The sequence below is a fragment of the Molossus molossus genome, unplaced genomic scaffold (genome assembly GCF_014108415.1).
Source record: "Molossus molossus isolate mMolMol1 unplaced genomic scaffold, mMolMol1.p scaffold_m16_p_14, whole genome shotgun sequence".
In the NCBI taxonomy this organism is placed as follows: Eukaryota; Metazoa; Chordata; class Mammalia; order Chiroptera; family Molossidae; genus Molossus; species Molossus molossus.
This window is the reverse complement of record NW_023425349.1, coordinates 17,281,625-17,302,221: the sequence shown is the minus strand read 5'-3', so window position 1 is coordinate 17,302,221 and position 20,597 is coordinate 17,281,625. Positions and strand designations below refer to the sequence as shown.

General features: G+C 49.6%; 1 protein-coding gene across 1 annotated transcript in view; it reads left to right on the top strand.

Moving 5' to 3' along the window:
- Positions 1–5,059: 5,059 nt before the first annotated feature.
- The window catches only part of PAPPA (pappalysin 1), a 233,634-nt gene continuing 218,096 nt past the window's right edge, over positions 5,060–20,597 (top strand). Inside the window, exon 1 of the mRNA XM_036261471.1 lies at positions 5,060–5,484. Coding sequence (XP_036117364.1) covers positions 5,064–5,484 — 421 coding nt within the window. The 5' untranslated portion in view covers positions 5,060–5,063. The remainder of the gene's footprint in view (positions 5,485–20,597) is intronic.

Genomic DNA, 20,597 nt, shown 5'->3' with positions numbered 1-20,597 from the left:
GAAGCTTGGAGATGCTAAAAAATACTCAGGGCTGAAAATAAATTTATTTTGTATGAGTTAAGAAGATAGAAGGATATACAGAAAACTGCTGAGCAATTCAGATGGACTGAGTTCTAACCTACCTCCTAGTCTGGTGGAAAGTTAAAAGCCGAGGACAGAATCTAACACATAGTAGGTGCTCCACTCCGGTGAATCATTGCTACTCTGGCACAGTTTTTACAGTCGACAACTGGACTACATGTGTTAAATTCATATAATTAAACTACTGTTGGGAAGGAAGAATCGAGTGTTTATACAACACCCACTGACATATGTACTAGTCACTATGTAACATGATATCCATCGTCTCATTTAATCTCCCAGATAACCCCATGAAAGCTATACAAATACAAAACAGTACTGAAAAGGTTAAGTGATTCTTTCTCACCCCTGAAGGTAGAACACAGAGTGCTAGATCCAGATTGGCTGGGCTCTCCACTGTTTATTTAATTTCTGTGATTCAGGGTTTTGAGATTTTTTTTTTTTCTTCTGTAAAATAGAATGATTATTGGACCTCCTCTGCAGGCTTGTTAGGAGGATGAAATGGGATCATTCCTATAAAAAGCATTTAAATGTTGCTTGGAACATGGTGCATACTCAATAAATGTAAGCTATTGTTAGAAGTGTGATTTAGCAAAGACAGGATTCGAATCCAATTTCTTCTACTCTCCAGTCCACATTCTTTCTAGTGACCCTCAACTTGGGCAGCCAGTGAACGTCACTGTGTCTGTCCACAAATACATCATTTGGGAAAAACTAGCAAAATTAAGTCTTTATTAAAAACCTAGTATGTTCATAGCACCGAACATATTGGCACCACAGAAAAAAAAACGAAAGCAAAAAATATATACACATACATTTATACATCGATATGGATGTACAAATCTCTCTATATGTGTGTATTTATATATACATGTTTAATTAAACTTAATGGTATGGAACCAATAGCTATATGCAAAGTCCCGGGCTAGGCATCTGTGTCCTCACGGAAAGGGGAGACACGCACATGTGTAATTAACTGTAATAGTTGGCTTTGGGGATGTGCCCAGGGAAATTCAGAGGAAATTCTAGGACAGGCCAGAGGAGGGAGCCCTTCAGGCTGGTTGGGGAGGAATGTGCTGACAGAAGATCCTTGCCCTGGAAGGGTTCTAACTCGGAGGTGGGACATCAACAGGACACCGAGAACAATGTGAGAGCCGATCCCATTGAGTTCCGGATTCTACCAGGCAAGCAATGCTTGTCTAGGAGTTCTGAGATGAGACTAATCCTTCTAACTTGAAGTAAGAAGTAGGCAGGGCTCCTAAAAAGCTGGCCGAAGCCCAGAGGGCCATAGAATTTAGATCCCTGCAAAGAAAGAGAGGGCACTCATTTATTGAGCACCTACTATGTGCCACACAACACACAATCCTCAGGACACGTGCATAATAAGGTCACCGAGACTCAGGGAAGTCAAGCATCTTGCTGAAGGTCTTAGGAACCCCGGTCAAGATGGCTCTGAAACGTGTACTTGAAACCTCCCCCTCAGTCCTTCAAGCCCTTCCCAAACTTTAGGACTCCGCCTAGATGTTCCTCTCCCGACTTTCACTAGACACTTACACCCTCTGTGGCAAAACACCTTGTTTTCACTTAGTACCAGACACAATGGATACTGAAGGAGCACATGCTAAGAGTGGAGGAACAGAAAGAGTTTTATTCTAAAAAGTAGTTTTCAGGACAAAAATCCCCAGGAGGCAAGGACGAAGGGACTCCTGGGGCGGGGGGTGGGCAAGTATGGGATGGTTAGACGGGAATTACTGCCATACTGCAATATCTGTGGCCCCACTCCACTTCAGATTGGGAAGCAGCCTTAGGACTCTTCAGCTCCTGTTCTTTCATTTCACTTAAGAGGTCAAAGATCTCACACAGGTCAGAAGTAGAAGCCAGGTCTCCTAACTCTCAGATGATTGCTCATTGACTGCAGATCGTGAAAGGAGAAGGGGAAATCCATGAAAAATCAAGGCATAGAACAAAAGAGGGATAGCATATGACATAATACTTATTGCATGCAGATAAGAATGTCATGCCTAGGCCAATGATTAGGGCGGACCATGAACCAAGGATTAGAATGTGGCCAGCCCTGTTCACTCAGTCAAAAACAAACACATACATACAAAAGACATACACACATGCATAAAAGTCAGACAGGTGGGGTCGAATAATACATGTATATTCAATAAAAGACCAGTCCAAGGCTTTGCCAATTGCTCCCAATACATTTGGGGACTGAGGTCAAGAAGCTCAAGGAACTGGGAGACTTCGACGTCTCTGTCCCTTCCTCTTGTGCCGGCCAAAGGACAGAAATGAAAACTCAGTCTCCCCGAATGTTGTTTGTCTTTAAGAACCTCGGAAGCACTTAGTCCTTGACAACGACTGTAGATTAAATGGTATTTAGAGCATATTTTGTCCTCAGAATAATTTTGTGAAATACCTATTCCCATTTGAAGGTAAGAAAGCGACAGGGCTGGCGAAGTCGCTCGGCATGGCACTGCAGTGCTGGAGTGAGTGAGGACTTAGCTCCTGAGAGAGTTTACAAGGTCCCAGAGGTCTGGGAATATTCAAAACTACTGTATACAATCACTTAGATGCCCCTGGAAACCATAGAGTGTTCGAATGCCTAATTGTCACAGTTGAAGTGAATTAGTAGTCATCTTTCAACCTCTATTGGGAAAAGAGGGGGATTTTGTGGGGTATAATTTATGTAGTTCAATATAGGTTTTGTGTTTTTTATTTATTTTTTATTGAATGGCAACCTCATGGTTTGTGTAGATGACGTGGAGTTGCAGACAGGGAAAGATGTGCTTAGGCACATTCCTTATCCGTGTCCCAGCCTCCATCCAGTCCCTGGAAACACATGTAGAATATGATGCCATTTTCATTTTATAACCGGAGAAACTGAGTTCTCACATTCTTGGCCCAAAACTAGATGGCATGTTCTTCCCCAACCAAGATCTGAAGCTGGGCTCCTGTGTTTTCAGAATGGTGCCTTCTGGCTTTTATAGAGGGGACATCTGACTCACTTGCTCAGTCTACAGATCTGCATAGTTTCACCACCACTTGCTCTCCCTCCATTGGTGTTCCCTCTCCCTGAAGAGGGCAGGAATGAGCCCAGCCCCCCATGGCATCGGGAACAGCCCAGGACAGGAGCGCACAGGGAGGAAAGTGGCACATTAGTGGAGTGAATTTCACCCCAGGCTTCCAGCATGCCATCCACATGCAAACCTCACACAGCATATTTCCATCACTGCATTATTTAAACAGACTGGTAATGATAATGTGTAATCCACCACTGCTAACTCATTTTGACTTATTAAACACTTGGAGGAAAAAAAGAACTGTTTTGCCATAAGGGGGAGCTTTTGAGTTCTATAAAGAGGGGGAAACAAGAACAAAAATATATGACCTCTATGTGCCAGTTCAAAACATACCTACCCAGCAGCAAACTGGTCAGATCTTTACCTGTAACTTGAGGGCTTTACCTGTTAGAGGACTTGGATTTCTTAGGTTGATGGAAAACAAACAAATAGGCAAATGAATCTTTTTCTCTCATTTTTCAATATAAAATTAAAATAATTTCTGACAACCAACAGAGTATTTTTTAAGAGTATTCAGGAGCATTCGGAGACCTAGTTGTGCTGAGTCCACAGCTTCTGAAAAGGCAAATGCCTTGGAAAATGCCTTTCCTCTGGTTTCTTGTGATGATTCCGTGAGGACAACACTTGGACCAGCTGAAGCCAGCAACACCAGGGCTCAGGGAAAAGGGGGGCCTTTCATCATTGCATAACTTCCAGGGGATTCTGAGAGGGAAAAGGAGAAAGGAGAGGCAGGAGAGAAGGGGAAGGAGGAGAGGAAGAGAAGGGGGTAGAAAGAGAGAAGAGAGAGAGAGGAGAAAGAGAGAGAGGAGAAGGGAGAGAGGAGAGAGAGTGAGGGTAAGAGAGGAGAGTGAAAGGGAGAAAGACACAGCATTTTTAAAAAAAATCTGAGAATCAAGTTTCAAGACTCTTTATGTGCTATAGAGAAGGATGAGGTTTACCAGCAAAGTGCAAAAGAGATCCTGAGAGAAGAGAAAGATTTTTTTTTTTCCTCCCGCCAGGAGAGAAAAAATAATAATGGGGGGGGGGGGCGGGGGCGCAAGGAGAGGAAAAAAGCAAGCAAAACAAAACAAAAACAGGAATGTGTGTGTTTTGAGCAGGAATGAGGAGAGCTGGGAGGACCATAAGGGGGTGTGTACAGAATTTCATTAAATTGTTACTTTAAGATTGTCTTCTTAAAAAAAAAGGAGGGGGTGGAGAAGCGGGAGCGAAGGGAAGGAGGCACACGGCAAAGTGGAGGCAGGCTGGGTAGCTCGGCCTCTCCAAACTGATTGATTAGTCATGATCCCCGCAGTTTTAACAGGGACTCATTCAATTGGGAAGGTGGAGCGCTCGGGAGCAGATTAGCATACGCTTGTTTACTCATCTTCTGAGGGATTTTTCCCCCCTCTTTCCTTTCATTTTGTGAAGAAGGAGGGAGGGGAGGGGGGGACTGGTGGGGGGGAGAAGGGGGCTGTGGCTTGTGTTATAAAGGACGCAAAAAATAAATAAATTAGAGCATCTTTTGGGGGGAGGGAATTCAGCGGAGCAGTGTCTTAGAGGAGCTTTTTTTTTTTTTTTTTTTTTTTTGGTAGAGCGAGAAATCATATAAAATAAAATGAAATAAAACAAGGAGGAAGGCAACCAGCTGTTGGAGGGGGAAATAAGGCAGATAAAGGAGCGGGGAGAGAAATTAATTGCCAGCCAGGAGGAGTTGGGCTGTATTTTTCAAAGGTGGGGGGAGTGGAGCACACACCTTGAGGAGGAAAGCGAGAAAGAAAAGAAAAAAGCAAGTGGAAGGGGGGCTCGCCCAAGAAGGGTGAAGAAGCGAAGAAAGTCGAGGCTCCGAGGCTCTCAAAGCTGGCAGCTCCGGGCGGCGGTGCAGGGGCGAAGGGGGGGCGGGGGGGACCGTCGGACATGCGGCTCTGGAGTTGGGTGCTGCGCCTGGGGCTGCTGAGCGCCGCGCTGGGCTGCGGGCTGGCCGAGCGCCCCCGCCGGGCCCGGAGAGACCCGCGGGCCGGCCGCCCCCCGCGCCCCGCCGCCGGCCCGGCCACCTGCGCCACCCGGGCGGCCCGCGGCCGCCGCGCCTCGCCGCCGCCGCCGCCGCCGCCGCCGCCGGGCGGTGCCTGGGAAGCCGTGCGCGTCCCCCGGCGGCGGCAGCAGCGGGAGGCGAGGGGCGCCGCCGAGGAGCCGAGCCCGCCGAGCCGGGCGCTCTATTTCAGCGGGCGAGGCGAGCAGCTGCGCCTCCGGGCCGACCTCGAGCTGCCCCGGGACGCGTTCACGCTGCAAGTGTGGCTGCGAGCAGAGGGGGGCCAGAGGTCTCCGGCGGTGATCACAGGTAGGCGAGGGCGCCCGGCGGGCGCTGCACCGTCCCCGCGGCCCCTGGGGCGCGCGGGTGCCTGGGCGCGGGTGGCGGGCTGGTCCGGGCTGGCGGGCGTGTCTGTGCGGGAGCCGCCCCGCCGGAGGCGCGGAGGTGCCCCGGGCGAGCTTCCAGACTCACTTGGCCCGATCTGCGGAATGGGCGCTCTCAGAAGGTGTTGCCACCTAACCCCGAGAGGATCGCAGGGAGCGCTCCTGGAGGTCCGGAGACCCTCGGTCAGCAAGAGCTTCTCCCTGGGAGCCTCCAGCACGTAAACCGTGTCCGGGATGGTCAGAAGTACTGTCTCTGTTCAGCATGGAGGGGAGGGTGACCCAATTGGGGTGCATGCGAAAGGAGGCTAGGGGGACCATTGATTTCTTGGACTTTTGAGTCGCGGTAACTCCCCTTCAGTTGACCCGGTTATCCTGACAGCCTGCAGGGATGAGGTTGTTGTAATCTCCCGGACTTAGAAGTCCTTGAAGTGCCCCAAAGTTGCTCTCTGCTTGATGTCTGCCTCTGGGATTCACCCCTTTCCCCCAGCCGCGCGCGCGCGCGCGCGCGCACGCACACACACACACACTGCCATGGTGGCCCTCGCTTTTGAAAGCCGGTTGCCTGTCACTGGGGGCTGGGGCAAGACCTTCCTAACTCACACCCGCCAGTATTCCCTGACGAGGCTGCTAAACGGGGCGCTTTTCTCATTTGGGACTTTGAGTTCTCCCTCCTCACCCTCCCTCTCTGTCCTTTCCCAGTTCCCCAGCAAAGCCTATAGTGAAACCGGACACTTTGCCAGGGTTGCAAACCTTAGAAATGCTCCAACCCCCCCCCCCCCCAATGAATCTGTGGCAATGCCTTTAATAAAACTGGGGGACAGAGGTGGGGTGGCGCTGGAGGAGAGAAGGAAAGTTTTGCCTGTTCTGGCTGGGAGATTCCCTTCCTGCACAAACAATCTTGCAGTGTCCTAGGACGGATTAAAGTGACAGCAGGGGTTCCCCCTTCGCTGCAGCCAGGACCTTGGGGAGGCGTTGTGCGATCCCAGCCCCTGACACACACTTTCTTAGAAGGGGAAGCTCTGAGCCCTTCCGCCGCTCTGCTCCTTTCTGTCTGCCCTGGACTGTCCCTGAGGTCGCGCTGACTCTGCCCTGTTTACGTAGAGTCCACTTCGGGGACCCAAACTCAGCTGCTATGCCAAGAATGTGCCCCCAAAGCTCCCACTCTCCGGCTACCAAACCGAGAGCCAGAAAGTGTTCCCCCCACATCTGACGTCATCGCAGGCTATTTTTTTTCTCTCTCTTTTCCCCAGGAACGAGAGGGAAAGTGAGCTCATTCACTTCTAGCCCCCAAGCCCTCCTCTCCCAGAGCGGGGATAATACAGGGGAGAGGAGAGGCGTTATTCACAATAAGGATGATGATGATAATTCAGGGCTGTGGTGTGTTTACTTCTCTTTCGGAACCTAGGAAAAGCGCAGAGCCTGCCGCTTGGAGAGGATTTTTCAAAGAGGAGTCGATCTGGTTTTTCCTAGTGTTTACCTGTCATAACCAGTGATTTGGAAGGCTTCCCTTCCGCAGGGGAGAGCCCATGGTTCTATAGGTATCATCAATGGAAAGGTAGTAAATGCATTCTCACACACACACACACACACACACACAACACCTGGGATTCCACGGGAGCTTGCTTTATAAATGTCTGTAATTCAGACAAGGATCCTCTCTTCACACGCGCTCCGGAGCACGAGTTCACTCTCTCACACAAAGATTGTGCAGTAAAATCTTTTAATTGGATGGGGGACGTGAGGTTATTATTGCTTGTATAAAATGCCTGGTCCATTTTATGTGTGGAAATAACATTCCTCTCAAAAAGAAAAAAAGAAAAAAAAGGCACTGCTGTACGCCGGAGTGTAGCACCAGAAAGCCAGGAGCTTTTCTCCCGAGGATACTGGTGGATTTTTCCCCTCCCCTCGTTGACTCCGAGCCAGATTTGGCGGTGTGTAAACACCTGGCCCCGAGCCAGAAGACTCATTCTGCGTATCCTCCACACGGTAGAGACTGTTGGGCTAAAAAGAACCTGCTTCTCCTTGAACTAAAACGCAAACAAACAGAGGTTCTTTGCAGAAGCACTTTTCCGGCTTCTTCCTCCGTGTAAGTTTGGGCTGGGAGAGGCAGGGCCCAGGTGGGCAGCAGGGATGCTGGTGCCCAGCCGTGCCCTCCCTCTGCCTGCCACCTCGGGTGCCCAGTTTGCTGCCCGACCTCTGATGGCTCTCTTGGGCTGGGCGGCGCCACGTTCCTAGGAATCCCTGGTCACCTACCTTGAGAGAGCAGGCATCTCTCAGCAGGGACCGCGCTGCTATTTCAGGCCAGGCTGCCTTACATCACTCTTTGCTGCAGGATTCGACTGGGTTTTGCAAAGGTCTAATTTTACGGTGCAGTTAACCGGGTCTGTCGTCTGCCAGAGGCAGGCCTCGCCGCTCCTGGTAGGCGGGCTGTGCTCCCAGGTCTGCCTGGGATGCTATTTCTGCCCCGGTTCAAACTTCACTGACACCAGTTCAGACAGGCGCTTGCAGAGGTGGAGGGAAGGAGGGAAGGAGCAGTTTGCTTCTGAAGCTCAGAAAACATGCCTTTTATTTTTCCAAAAGGAAAAGAGAGAAAAAAAAAAATATATATATATATATATGAATACAGATATGTATTAATAAATATAAAAGGAAAGGCTTGTGTAGGCAAAAACAAAGCTAAAGCTAGAAAGTGCTTGTGTGCAGGATTCTAGGGATGACCCACCAACAGTGGATGGTCTTCAGGACTGAAGAATCCTTTAAGGTTACTGGGATAAAGGTGCTCGGAGGTTACCCAGGCCATTTCTCTCCTTGGCCGAATAGGGAGACAGAAACAGGGACAGGGGAAGGCTGTGTGCTGGGTGGCACAGGTCTTCAATGGCAGGAACTAGGGTTTAATCCTGGGCATCCTCTTTCCAGGCTTGGTCCCCTGCGCCGCCTAGAGAAGGTGTCTAACACACAGTCACCTCTCACCCCTCACAGACCCACCCAGACACAGCCTTCAGTCTTCATGCATGGCAGTTTGGGGTGGAGGGCTTTCTGCTGCATCCCTTTGCTTTTGCACCATACCAGGCAGGATCCAGACCCCTGCCCCTCATCCCCAAGCGCCACCCCCCCCCCCAACCCCAGTGCCCTCCAGTTTGAAAGAGAAAGAAAACAATTGATTCAATTTGCTTCATGGAGCAGAGGCCCTGAGCAGCAGTTAATCTTGTTAAAGTTTCTCCTGACCTGTTAGATAAGTGAAATGTGGACCCCACAAGTGTGCCCTCTCCCCACCCCCATCCCTTGGTGATCCAGAATCCCCACCCAGAAGGAGACAGGGATTTACCTGAGCCCCGTCCAGCATCTCCCCTCCCCTCCCCACACTTTCTTCTTTTGTTCTAAATGTTGGACTGTGGAGTTGGCTGGCTACTCAGAAGCCTGTTTTCTCCCTCCCTTCTACAGTTCCCACTTCTGACTACCCACCGGAGCCCCCCAAAAAGAATACCTGCATTTTCCCAACTTCAGGATCGCTGTAATGGGAAAGCTAGGTTTCAGGGAGTCTAGACATGAATACCGGTCTCCCCCCAACATCTGCAGTCACAGGAGGTCTAGAATATTGGAATGGTGAGGGGCCAGTTTTAGTAGTCAGGTTACCTAAGTGGGAATCTCCCTCTGCCCCTGCCTGGCTCTGTGACCTTGGGCAACCTGGCTGACTCTTCTGGGGGTCATCTTTCTTATCTACAAAGTTAGGATTGTGTGAGTACCTATCCATTAAATGGGTTCATATGTGAAAAGTGCTCAAAACAGGATCTGGTGTATAGTAAGTGCTCAATAAACTTCTTTCTTATTATTCAAAGTGGTTCTCCAAAGATCTCAGTCTTTATTTTATGTACGGAGGACACTTAAAGGCAGGAAGGAACCCAACCGTTCTGGGTGCCTCCAAGGTGCCAGGCATTGTGCTAGGTGCCTTGCTTGGTGCCTGCACATTTTACTCTCGCCATGACCCTGGCAGATGGGCATCATTGCCTCTATTTCACGAATGAGGAACAGAGTCACAGAGGGACGGCTGCAGAAGATTCTCATTTCTTTCTGCCCCTCTGTGTGCTGATCGTCACCTGCCGGTAAAAGAGGATAAAAAATAAGTGTGAGTCTCACATGGAACCCTGGGTTTGACCCAGCAGATCTGTTTTTCTTTGCATGCTAAATTAGCAGACAGACCCGGCTTGGAGTTTCTGTTGCCAGTTACTTGCTGTGTGATTTGAATCAAGTTAGTTCATCTCTCTGTCCCTTGGTGTGCTCATCTGTGAAATGGGCATAATAAGACCAGGATATTGCAATAGAACAACTATGCGGAAAGAACCTGGCATGGTTCCAGCTCCTGTTAGGGACCCAGTCAACACTAGCTGCATCTAGTAAGTAACCATATTCTCTTTTCCAGTTTGCTAGTTTGGTCTTCAGAAAGGGGGACCTGTTTGTGCCCTGGTCAGGCTTTTCCTCTTGAGTTGCTGGGGAGTCCATTGAGAGTAGTCAGTGTATCTTGAAAAAGAGTCAGACCCCCCTCAAATCCCTTCCTTGCACTTTGACTTCCTCTTCTGTTACCTACTTGGATGACCCTTGGTGCTAAGAGCCATAAGAGGTCCAGAACCACTGGACCTGTAAGCAGGAAAACCAGATAGCCCCAAGGGGGAGCATGCACCCCCAGAGCAGGAGCCACGCAGTGTTCACGGAGTCCAGGTCACAGATCTGCTGTCACATGCCTCTTACTCCTTCCCCGGATGCCCTCCCACTTCCACGTTCCCCCCAAGCAGCCCTTCACGTGGACAGACGGGGTGATGGAGGCTGCGTCACCCTTGCCCCTCTGCACAGAGGAAGGCAGACTTGAGCCAGAGCTGTGGGGCTCAGGAGCTGGCTTGTGCATGGTCAGCGCAGGCGTGGACTGGGTCAAACAGCTCATGGTGCAACAGGGAGACTGAGGACCAGGGTCATACAGTTGCTGAGAACTAAACTACGTTCACAAGCCGCCCCCCTCAAATGTGCTGGGGAGGTCATTTGCTCCAGGAGATTCTGTCCCCTGCAGCACTTGGCATCACCAGCTTTTAAAACATCCCAGTGCCCAGGCTGCCTCCCAGGGTTTCTGATGTCACTGGTGTGGGGTGGACCTGGGCACTGATGGTTTTCAGAGTCTTCTCAGGTAATTGGAAGGACCATCAGTGGGGAGAATCACTGATTCCGTTTGATGTCTCCCTGCTGGGGAAACTGAGGCCCAAAGGGGAAGTATTGTTCTCAGCTTATCTGGCTGGTTAGAGAAACTCAGCTGTCCCAATTCTGAGTTGCCAAACACGGGTAAAGACCCGTCTTCCATTCTTACTTCCCCTGCTGACCCCAAGCCCCTAGGTGCCCGGGCCCTGACATTTCATTTTTCCAGAGCTGTTCAGGGTGCGAAGCCACACCCTCTCCTGCTGCCATTGACCTCCTGCAGGGGTGTAACACATTGCGTTCTATGCATCTGACTGGAAATGAATCTCTCCAAGTGCTTGGGAGGGGAGCCCTCAGAGCAAGAGCAAGGGATGTTGTTAGCAAAGGAGCTCAGCTCTGAGGCGTTCCCACTTCGCCCTGGGCTAGTCCTGCAGGAAGGGGCATGTTCCTGTTATTTCACACCCCCCACGTGTGATCACTGTGAAACCAGCCCGAGCTGCAGGTGTCTCATCGAAGAAACGAGATCCTAGGTACCCCAGCTGGGAGGATGCCCTCCACAGGCAGCTCGGACCTTGTCTACCTGTGGCCACGGGCTCAGAAATTCAGCAGATGCTTTTCTCCCCTCACCTGCCACGCAACCCCTCCCTGGAATTTCATTTTCTTTCCAGCAGTGACCCCTCATCTTTTTCCTTGACGCACCCAGGGCTTTGCCTCATGCCTTGATGAACTTACTGAACATGCTGAGAGCTGACCTATGGACCTTGGCCCCTTGGCTCCTTTGAAGATCTGAAATTGGGACTCAGGAGCTCTGAGTTCAAGTCCTGACTTGGCCTCCTCTGAGCTATGTAACCTGGAGCCTCTGACTCAACCACTGGGGCCTCGGGGGGAAAGGATTCAGGTGTGCTTACACTCAACATCCCGATTTCGTGGGTTGTCACAGGAACTGGGGAGACAGTGGTGGCAGAAGCGATTGGCCAAGGTCAGAACCCAATCCACATGTCAACAATAGTCGGAGGAACCAGAGGTGGGAGATGTGAGGGATCTGTGCCATCAAGGTCCTTCCCGGGGAGGTGCCTGGGTTTCTTTATCCACACTGCAAACGATAAACCGGGATCGAGTTAGAAAATCTTTGATACCTAGGACCTCACTGGAGCCCTTTGATGTTGGGACTTCACAGGTCTGCCAAATCCTACCACGTACTTGCTGTGCCACTTGGACACATTAACTGCCCCTCTCTGGGCCTCAGTGTTCTCAGGATGAACAATGAGAGGGAGGGATATAATAGGAACTTTCAAATTTTGCCCACAATTTTATGGAGCCCCTGGGGAGAGGCAGAAGAGAAGCTCTCTGCCTCCCCACCTCCCTTCACCTTATTCTGCTTAAATTGTGGGAGTCTATACGATTCCATATAAAGGGATGCGCAGGCCCTGGCCAGTTTGGCTGAGCGGTTGGAGCGTCGGCCTGCGGACTAGAGAGTCCCAGGTTCGGTTCCTGCTAGGGGCACGTACCAAAAACAAAACAAAAAAAAGAGACGCGCAGGCACCTTAGTTACGGAATTTGAATGGACATTGATTGACATGAGGAATTACTGTGACTTTTGTTAGGCGTGATAAGGGTAATGTTATGTATCTTTAAAGATCCTGATCTGTTAGAAATGCGTGCTGAAGTTTTTATGGGTAAAATGATGTTATTGTTATGTTTATTTGAAGTTCTCCAGAAAAAAATAGATATACAGGGTGTTGGAGGTGGAGAGCGAGGGTGAAAGACTGACAACCTGATAACACCACTGAAACCAGGTCACGGAGCTCGGGCTTCAGCACAGTCTTGTCTGTCCCTCTGAGTGGGATTGGAGAGTTCCATAATTAAAAGTTTTAAACATTAAGAGTTTGAGAGCCACAGGAGTTGAAGTCTTAGGTCCCTGTGTGTCCGGTGAGCTGATAGGTTGTCAGATACAGAGGCAGCACCTTTGAGAGGGTCCGGGACTCTCCCAAGGTCACACAGAGAATAACTGGAAGCTCACCGCATGTAGGAGACCCACCCTCCTGGGGGTGCTCGAGGGGAGGGAGAGAAAGGCAGGGGCCTAAGGACGGGCCTGCAGAGGTGCCCCTGCAGCCTTCTGCGTGAGGACATTTATTGCTGTGTGCAATTGTCCCCCACACTATAAAACATGCAGCGTCCTTGGCTCCATGCATACAAATCCGCTGGGATCTGCTAGTCATTGTGACCATACAAAACTTACTGGGACAATACGCACACGCTGTCATTTCCACATGCCTCTATTTTTCATTACTGGCTCCTTATTTATCTCAATCTCCAGTGGCCTTGGGAGTCTCCTAGAAACCTCTAGAGCCCTGGGGGAATAATCTGCAGCTGACTAATCTCGGCCAGAGCTGACACCATCAGGAAACAGGGGAAAGAGTCTGTGTTTATTGAGGAAGTATTTTGTGCTGGTTGATCACAGGACTCGAGTCAGACGGCCTGAGTTGGATTTCCTGACTCTCACCTGCTAGCTGCATGACCTTGGGCAAGTTACTTAATATCTTCCAGCTTCACCCTTCCCGTCCGTACAATGCGGATAGGACTGGCTCCCACTTCGTAGGGTTGTTTTGAAGATTAACTGGGCCTCCATGTGGAAAAAGGCTTAGTAATGGAATCTAGACCGTGGGTAAGCACCCAGTAAACGTTAACTCCTATTGATAGTCTGTGTGTCCGGTCCTTGCTACATGTTATTGCAAATCCTCCCAAGAACTCTCTGAGTTAGACATGCTCCTCTCCTTTGGCAGGGCCAGCAATTTGCCGTGTCACTCAGGAAAGATGTATTGCAGTCATCTTAACATAAAACAAAAATTAAAGTAAGACAAACAGAATAAGCACGTTACTATGTCATATTACAAAAGCATGAGTACTCATTGGAGAGATGCGGAGAAACAGCGATAAAGCATGAGACAAAGTAGAATGTAACCATCCCTTCCCCGGCATCTGGCAAGTGTTTACTGAGTGACTGCTACATGCCAGGTACCGTTTAGGCCCTGAGGATGGGACGATGAACCGAAGAGGAAAATGCCCCTGCTTTGGGGAGTTTCTATCAGAGGGGGGATGGGAAGAGAAAGGTAAAGACAGAATATGAATGAATGAAAAAATATATCACACATGTCAGGTGAGTGTTTATGAAGGAAAATCAAGGAGAGGAGGGATTCTAGGGAATGCTACGTGGGGTGGGGGTTGCCAGAGGAACAAGATTTAAACAGGGTTGTCGGAGGCAGTGCTGAGCAGTGGCTTTGGTGGTGAGTCCTAAGAGCAGACCCAAGGCCATCTAGAGAAGGCCACCGTGCACGGGAGATGGGAGAACAGTGCCCTGGGAGCTGGGAGATGTCAGTTCTAGACCATTCAGTGCTTAGCTTGATGTGTGAATTTGGGCAATTCACTGTACGTCTTGGGCCAATTTTCCCCCTCTGAACAATGTGGGCAGGGAGGAGTTTATCTTTGTCCCAGAGAACCTTGTAGCAGAGGTCTCCTAGGATTCCATCATTCTAATCAGGGCTGTCCTCAAATAAAATTGCAAAGCTGGCATTATTTCCAGTTTTCTTCTCTCTCTCTCTCTTTTTTTTTTTGGTGTATTTTCCTCCACTAGGTGGTGCCTGTCTCCCTCAGGGGCCAAGTGCCCACACACTTTCTGCTTCCTCTCCCCCAGCAACACTCATTCTCAGAAAAGGATACGGTTTTCCTTCTTGCTACGGTATCAGTGACTGGTAACAACTTAGAATGTTACTCTTCCACAGACATCGATACTTTAATATCTAAAAAGCAAAGAACCAGTGGGTAGAATTTCAGTCCAAGATTGACTGAAGACATTGTTTAGGGAATATTGGTACTTCCCAATGGCTGGAAGCCATTTCATTAATAGTATTGCTAATAATAGCTGCTGTAAATATGTAAAAATCTCACTGCGCCGCGTTCCCGGTGATCACTTACTTGGCTAATGGTTAGAGTACTCAAATTTCATAATTTCTTACTACACAGGGGCCTTCCCAGAGAAGTTTTTGGACATCAGAGTAGTGCCTTTTAGTCTTGCTTATCATTTTACTCAGATCATTTTTATGAGTTAATATAGTAAAACTCAGGAGTCTGTAGCCATCTGCTAGCCTATTTTTCTTCTGCGAATCCCTAGTACTGTCCTCCATGAAGTACCTCTTGTTCCCTCTCTCCCCTTACTTTCTGTCACTCTTTCTACCCCTCATTCCTATGGCACTGACTTAGGCCACTTACATTTTTCTTCAAAAAAGAGAAAGGAATTTTGTCTTTCAGTATGACTTACCACAAAGCCAAGGGCCATCGAACCTAGAAGAGTAGGAGACATGATCCTGTTTCCGTTTTAGAGAACATAAGAAAGTGTCATGTTCAGGTCCATTGCTAAGAAACAGAAAGTCTAGTAGGTAGGAGCTTTGGCTCCAAGTATGTGAATGGGGGAGCATGTGACTAAATGCAGAGCCCTGTTTCAGCCTTTGTGCCTTCAGGATGTTTGTGGTCTAACCTGTACCCATCACCTTTGTAGTCAAGAAGACATTCCTGTATCCATCCCATAGCCATCTTTCCTTAGTTCCGATTGCTCTCTAAGCATGAAACGTGGCTGGGCAGAACAGGACCAGATGTGTTTGTATGGAGGGGGTTATTAACCCCAATGAGACTGGACATCTTTCAGCTTACAAGGGCTGATGAGAAAATAGACAAAAAAAATGATAAAAAGCCAATCAGGAACAAGTAGGCCTTGCTTTAATAGATGTGAAGTATACAGACAGAAACATAAGAAATAAACACATATTGTTTTCTGTTTTGTGAAGTAACATTCAGATAAGTCCAAAGACCCAAGGTGTGTGAGAGTGAGAAGCGCTTATCTAAGCCATTCATTTTATAGGTTAGGAGCTCAGCGTTGGTGACAGAAATGGCTAGCTCAGATCAGTGACCAGGCTGGGTGAGGTCCTCTGTTTTCTGAGTATTAGGCCAGAGCTAGGTTTACTTGTCTCCTGACTTTGCACCTTTCCCATGGAGTAATTACCGTGTCTCTGCTGCTGAGCATCATTATCTCCAGACTCTACCAGACTCCAGACCGATTGGTCCAGCTGTCCACTGGAAATGTCAACATGCACTTCAGACTCAACATAGCCACAGCTAAATCATCTTTCCTCCAAATTCCTTGTGTCCTCATCTAGTGTCACCTCCTGTAGATATGCCACCCACCATGTTCAATCAGTCATCAACTCCTGTCTGTCCTGCACCTGGACCATTTCAGAGCCTCTTTTCTCTTTCTGGCTTAAGTCCCTCTCCACCTCTGGCTTTGACTCTTTTCCTGGTATTATGGTGCCCACTTCCCTGAACTTCAACCCCTGTACCGTCTTCAACCTATCCTTCAATATCCAATAGTCAGAGCTTTCTAAAATGTAAATTTGACTCTAGCTAGTGGTCCTTCAATAGAACAAGAATTATTTGTGATACCCCAGATAACTTAGGTGTTTGTTTTTTTTCCCAAATAATTTTTTTTTTATTTGGTGTGCCTCCTATACCCCCCTGCATCATTTTGCAGAACACCTAAGCCTCAGGATTCTGCTCAAGGTTCCCCTCTTCCAGAAAGCCCTCCCTGACTCTTCTCCAAGTAGAACTGGTTCTCCGCCTACTTGTCCATCTTTTCCACTGGACCCGCTGCACACATATATCAAAAGACCTGGAATTCTTTCTGTTACATTTCACCGCGTGCATAGTTGAGGTCATCTCCACGTCTCCACTGCCTAGCACAGTGCCTGGCTTATAAAGGGGCTGTATGGATTGTTGTTCAGCAAATGCTGACAGCAAAAGAGAACCAGCTACATGATCCAATGATTCTGGAAGAAAGAGCACAGGAACCTCAGGCATGTTGCATTACGTAAGCAAAGCACATGATCTACCCCGTGCGTCACACTCGAAAACATTACACAGTGGTTAATTCCATTTCCCCTTGAGCACAGAAGTCGAGAGGGAAACGAAATCTGGTCTGCCAAAACAGCGGGGAGGGAGCAGTGTGTGTCCGTGCCTCCCCCACTCCCATCTCGGCCTTCCTAATCCAAGCCACACGTTAGCCTCGTTCTGCCCTTCTCGGCCCCTCGCCGGTTTGCGGAGTATTTGTTCTGTGTGTGCGCTGCAGCACATGATTTTAAGCTTCGCTCTCCTCTCAGATTTCCCCTCTGCCCCTTATCAGGTTCTCAGTGGGTCTCCAGTGTCCTGGCAGAGTCATGTCTGTTGCCTGGGTTTTCATCCATTTCCCTTCTTGATGCGGGGGCTGGGGCGGGGGGGCTTTCTGTCTGCTTCCCTTAATCTTGTGAGACCTTGGGGTGACCTCAGGATCTGGAATCCTCTATCCACTGTTTATATACCCTTGGGGGGAGAGTACACATTCTCAGCCGTAATAACAGTAATGAAAGCAGCTCGCTTATAATGAGTACTTACTGTGTGCGAGCCCTGTGCTGAGTGCTACACTTGGAATCCTTTGCATTAGATTTAGAAAGTTACAGGACTCGCCGAAGGCCCCACCACTAAAGTGTGGTGGCACTGGGGTTCAAATCCAGGACATTATGATTTTCCTCTATCCACAGGGCCTCGCGCATCGTGTGGGATGCAGCAGTGGTCCAGTAAATGTTCCTTGATGAGAGTGTGGATTATGGATGGATGGATGGATGGATGGATGGATGGATGGATGGTGGGCCCAGTCACTGACGCAAACATTCAGGCATTGTAGAATGAAGAGGAAAGGGATCCAGGGAAAGAGGGAGGAAGGGAGGGAGAGATGGAGGAAAGATCTGAATGAACATTAAAAGAGATTGGCTAAGAAATCTCTGATATGCATAATCAGTTTGATTTGCCGGTGACTTTTGAGCAGAAAGACCATTTACCTCCACGAGAGCATTGCCCAGCTTGAAGTCGTCTACTGGGAGATGTGCACGCATCTCAAAGGTGCCCTCTGCCAGAAACCTTTCTGGGTTTCTCTTTGGGGAATCAGAGCCTGGGGTGTGTTCTCCCAAGTTCGCCCAATGGAGGCGCGCTGCCACCCTCTGAGGAGGTCCAGGTCCATCTGGGCCAAGTCCGAGACGGGCGTGGTGACTGTCCCCATGAACTGGGGCTCTGAGTGGAAGGACGGCTGTGGGGTGATGAGGCTGATGCGCCAGGTGCCCCCACTGCGCGGATGAAGCTCCGAGAGCCGGTGTTCCGCTCTCAGGATAACTTTTTTTCAGACAGATTAGGGCAGATTAGTATGACTACTAAAAACAAACAAATACCGTCTTTTGTTCATCTCTCCTCCAAATTATGACGCTTGAAGGATGTTGGCGTCTGCTTTATCCAATGTGCTCAGTTTGCAGATGGAGAAACTGAGGTTCAGGCGAGTGAACTTGTTAAAAACAAAGTGAGGTCGAGTCGACTGAAGCAACCACTTGGCAGCAGAACTGAAGCTGGAAGTCAGGTTTCCTGGCTCTCAAATCAGTGACCTTTCCACCTGATCCCTTTGTTTCGCATCACACTGTGGGGCGACCTCTCCACCTGTGGGTTCACGTTAGTGAGCTTGTTAGAATACATCGTGCAGCCGTTCCGTGGCTTTTCCTAAGCACTTCCGTGCCCAGCCTCTGAGAGGCGAACCAACCTTCTTTCCTTCCTTCCTTCCTTCCTTCCTTCCTTCCTTCCTTCCTTCCTTCCTTCCTTCCTTCCTTCCTTCCTTCCGTTCGTCCCTCCTTCTTTTCATCTATCCATCCACGCATTTACCCGTTTCTTGAATTAGATAGTTATCCAGCAGTCTCTGTGTTACACGTTGCGCTAGGACACGCGGATTGAAAATAAGACAGGGCACAGTTCCATCCCTTGAGGAGATCCCAGGACTAGTGGCAGAAGCAGACTGGTAAACAGATACATGACATCATGGTAACTGCTATAACTGAGCAATTAATAGTGCCCTGGGCAAGCGCAGAGGCAGAAACACTGTTGTTGAGTACATGTTTTTATTATGGGGCTAGAGAGTGCTTTGAGATTTCACAGGCGTAAGAGGTCCCTCCCGCCAGGAAGGGTTGGGAACGTATTCGTGAACTAGGTGGCATGGCGTGGACGTGGAGTGTGCCTTGCCTGTCACGGGGCTGAGTCATGCACATCGTTTAAAATGTAGAGCCATAGCCCTGGCCGGTTTGGCTCAGTGGTTAGAGCATTGGCCAGTGGACCAAAGGGTTGTGGGTTCGATTCCTGGCCCCAGCTGGGGCATGCAGGAGGCAACCAATCGATTTGTATCTCTCACATCGATGTTTCGGGTGAGGATGAACTAAATACCAACAACAAATGTGGAACCATAGATCCAATTAGAGCAATGAACAATTAAAAAATTTTTTTTTCCTTTATTGATTTTTAGAGAGAGAGATAGAAATATCAATGAGAGAGAACATCGACTGGCCACGTCCTGTATGCCCCCCACTGGGGATCAGGCCCACAACCTGGACATGTGCCCTGACTGGGAATCGAACCGGCGACCACTTGGTGCATGGGTTGATGCTCAACCACTGAGCCACACTGGCCTGGCTGAATAATGTACAATGTGTGATTCATGTCTCAGCTGAAGACATTGACCCAGAGTAGCTTCTTAGGAGTATGACACTAGGAAATGGTTGGACAATTAATCTACCACTGTGCAAATCAAGTCCGACGACCCCGGATGTCGCCCTCATTGCATTCATCACTCTGTTGTGATTGCCTTTGAACTTGCCTGTCTCTCCTCACTTCTGTCCAAGCCCCTCGGGAGCAGGGACCATTTCTGGCTTTATCTCCGCTGTTTTCCTGCCTTGAGCACGTCACCAGCCCTGCGGGTTGGTCGTTGGGAGACTTTGTGAAATGGGTTGGAGACGGGCCCAAAGAAGAGCGGAGACTGCGTGACTGAAAGCGGTGTGAGCGGGAAGCTGGCTCGAGGGGACACCCTGGCCTGAGGACGAGCCAGCAGTGAGGGCAGACGTGTCACCAAGGGCATTGCCTGCTCGCTATGGCCCTGGTCTGGGAGCTGACCACTCACCTGTGTATTCTCACCGCTTTGCCCCATCGCCCCTGCCTCCCTTTCTTTCTGCTGAGTCTGTTGCTTGTAAGTCCTCCTGCCGTGATTTTCTCTCGGCGTGTCCAACCCCGTCCCTGGGGAGCTGTGAAGAACCCGCTGTACCTGGGTGGGATGCACCCTGCTCTCCCGCAGCCCTGACCTGTGCCACGGGGACCTCCCGAGGCTGTGCGAGCAGACTGCTGGCACGGACCAGGTCTGCCGTGCCCAGGGCGCCTTCCCAGGGCCTGGCACATGCAGGGGCTCAGCAAATACATGGGGGTGGGCTTCTGGACGCATCAATCATGCGAATGGGTGGTGCATCTCACTGTCTCCTCGGTTCACAGATGGAGAATCCTGTGTCCAGAGGAGGCAAGGAAATGATCCCGAGTTCCATCCCAAGTTAGGGACAGAGAACAACCAGAGCCCAGTTATCCCGGCCGTTCCTTCTGTCCAGCCCCATCGTCCGGGATTTGGGCTCAGTTCTCTTGAATCTGGTCACAAAGATTCCAGATCACTGGATCCTATAGTTGGATAGGACCCTTACTAATCTTTCACACGTGGGAAGTCTGGAGTCCAAAGAAGGGGAGAGATTTGTCCAGGGTCCCACAGTGAGGTAGGTAGTGACAATACCAAGGCTTGAAAACAAACACACAAACAAAAAACCAAACAAGCAAGCAGGAAAACCTCACGTGTCTCCATGTGCCCTCAAACAGCCGGTATGTGATGTGCCTGGCACCTTGGAGATGTAGCGGTGGGCAGCCAGGGCAGGTCCCGCACGGGCTCTG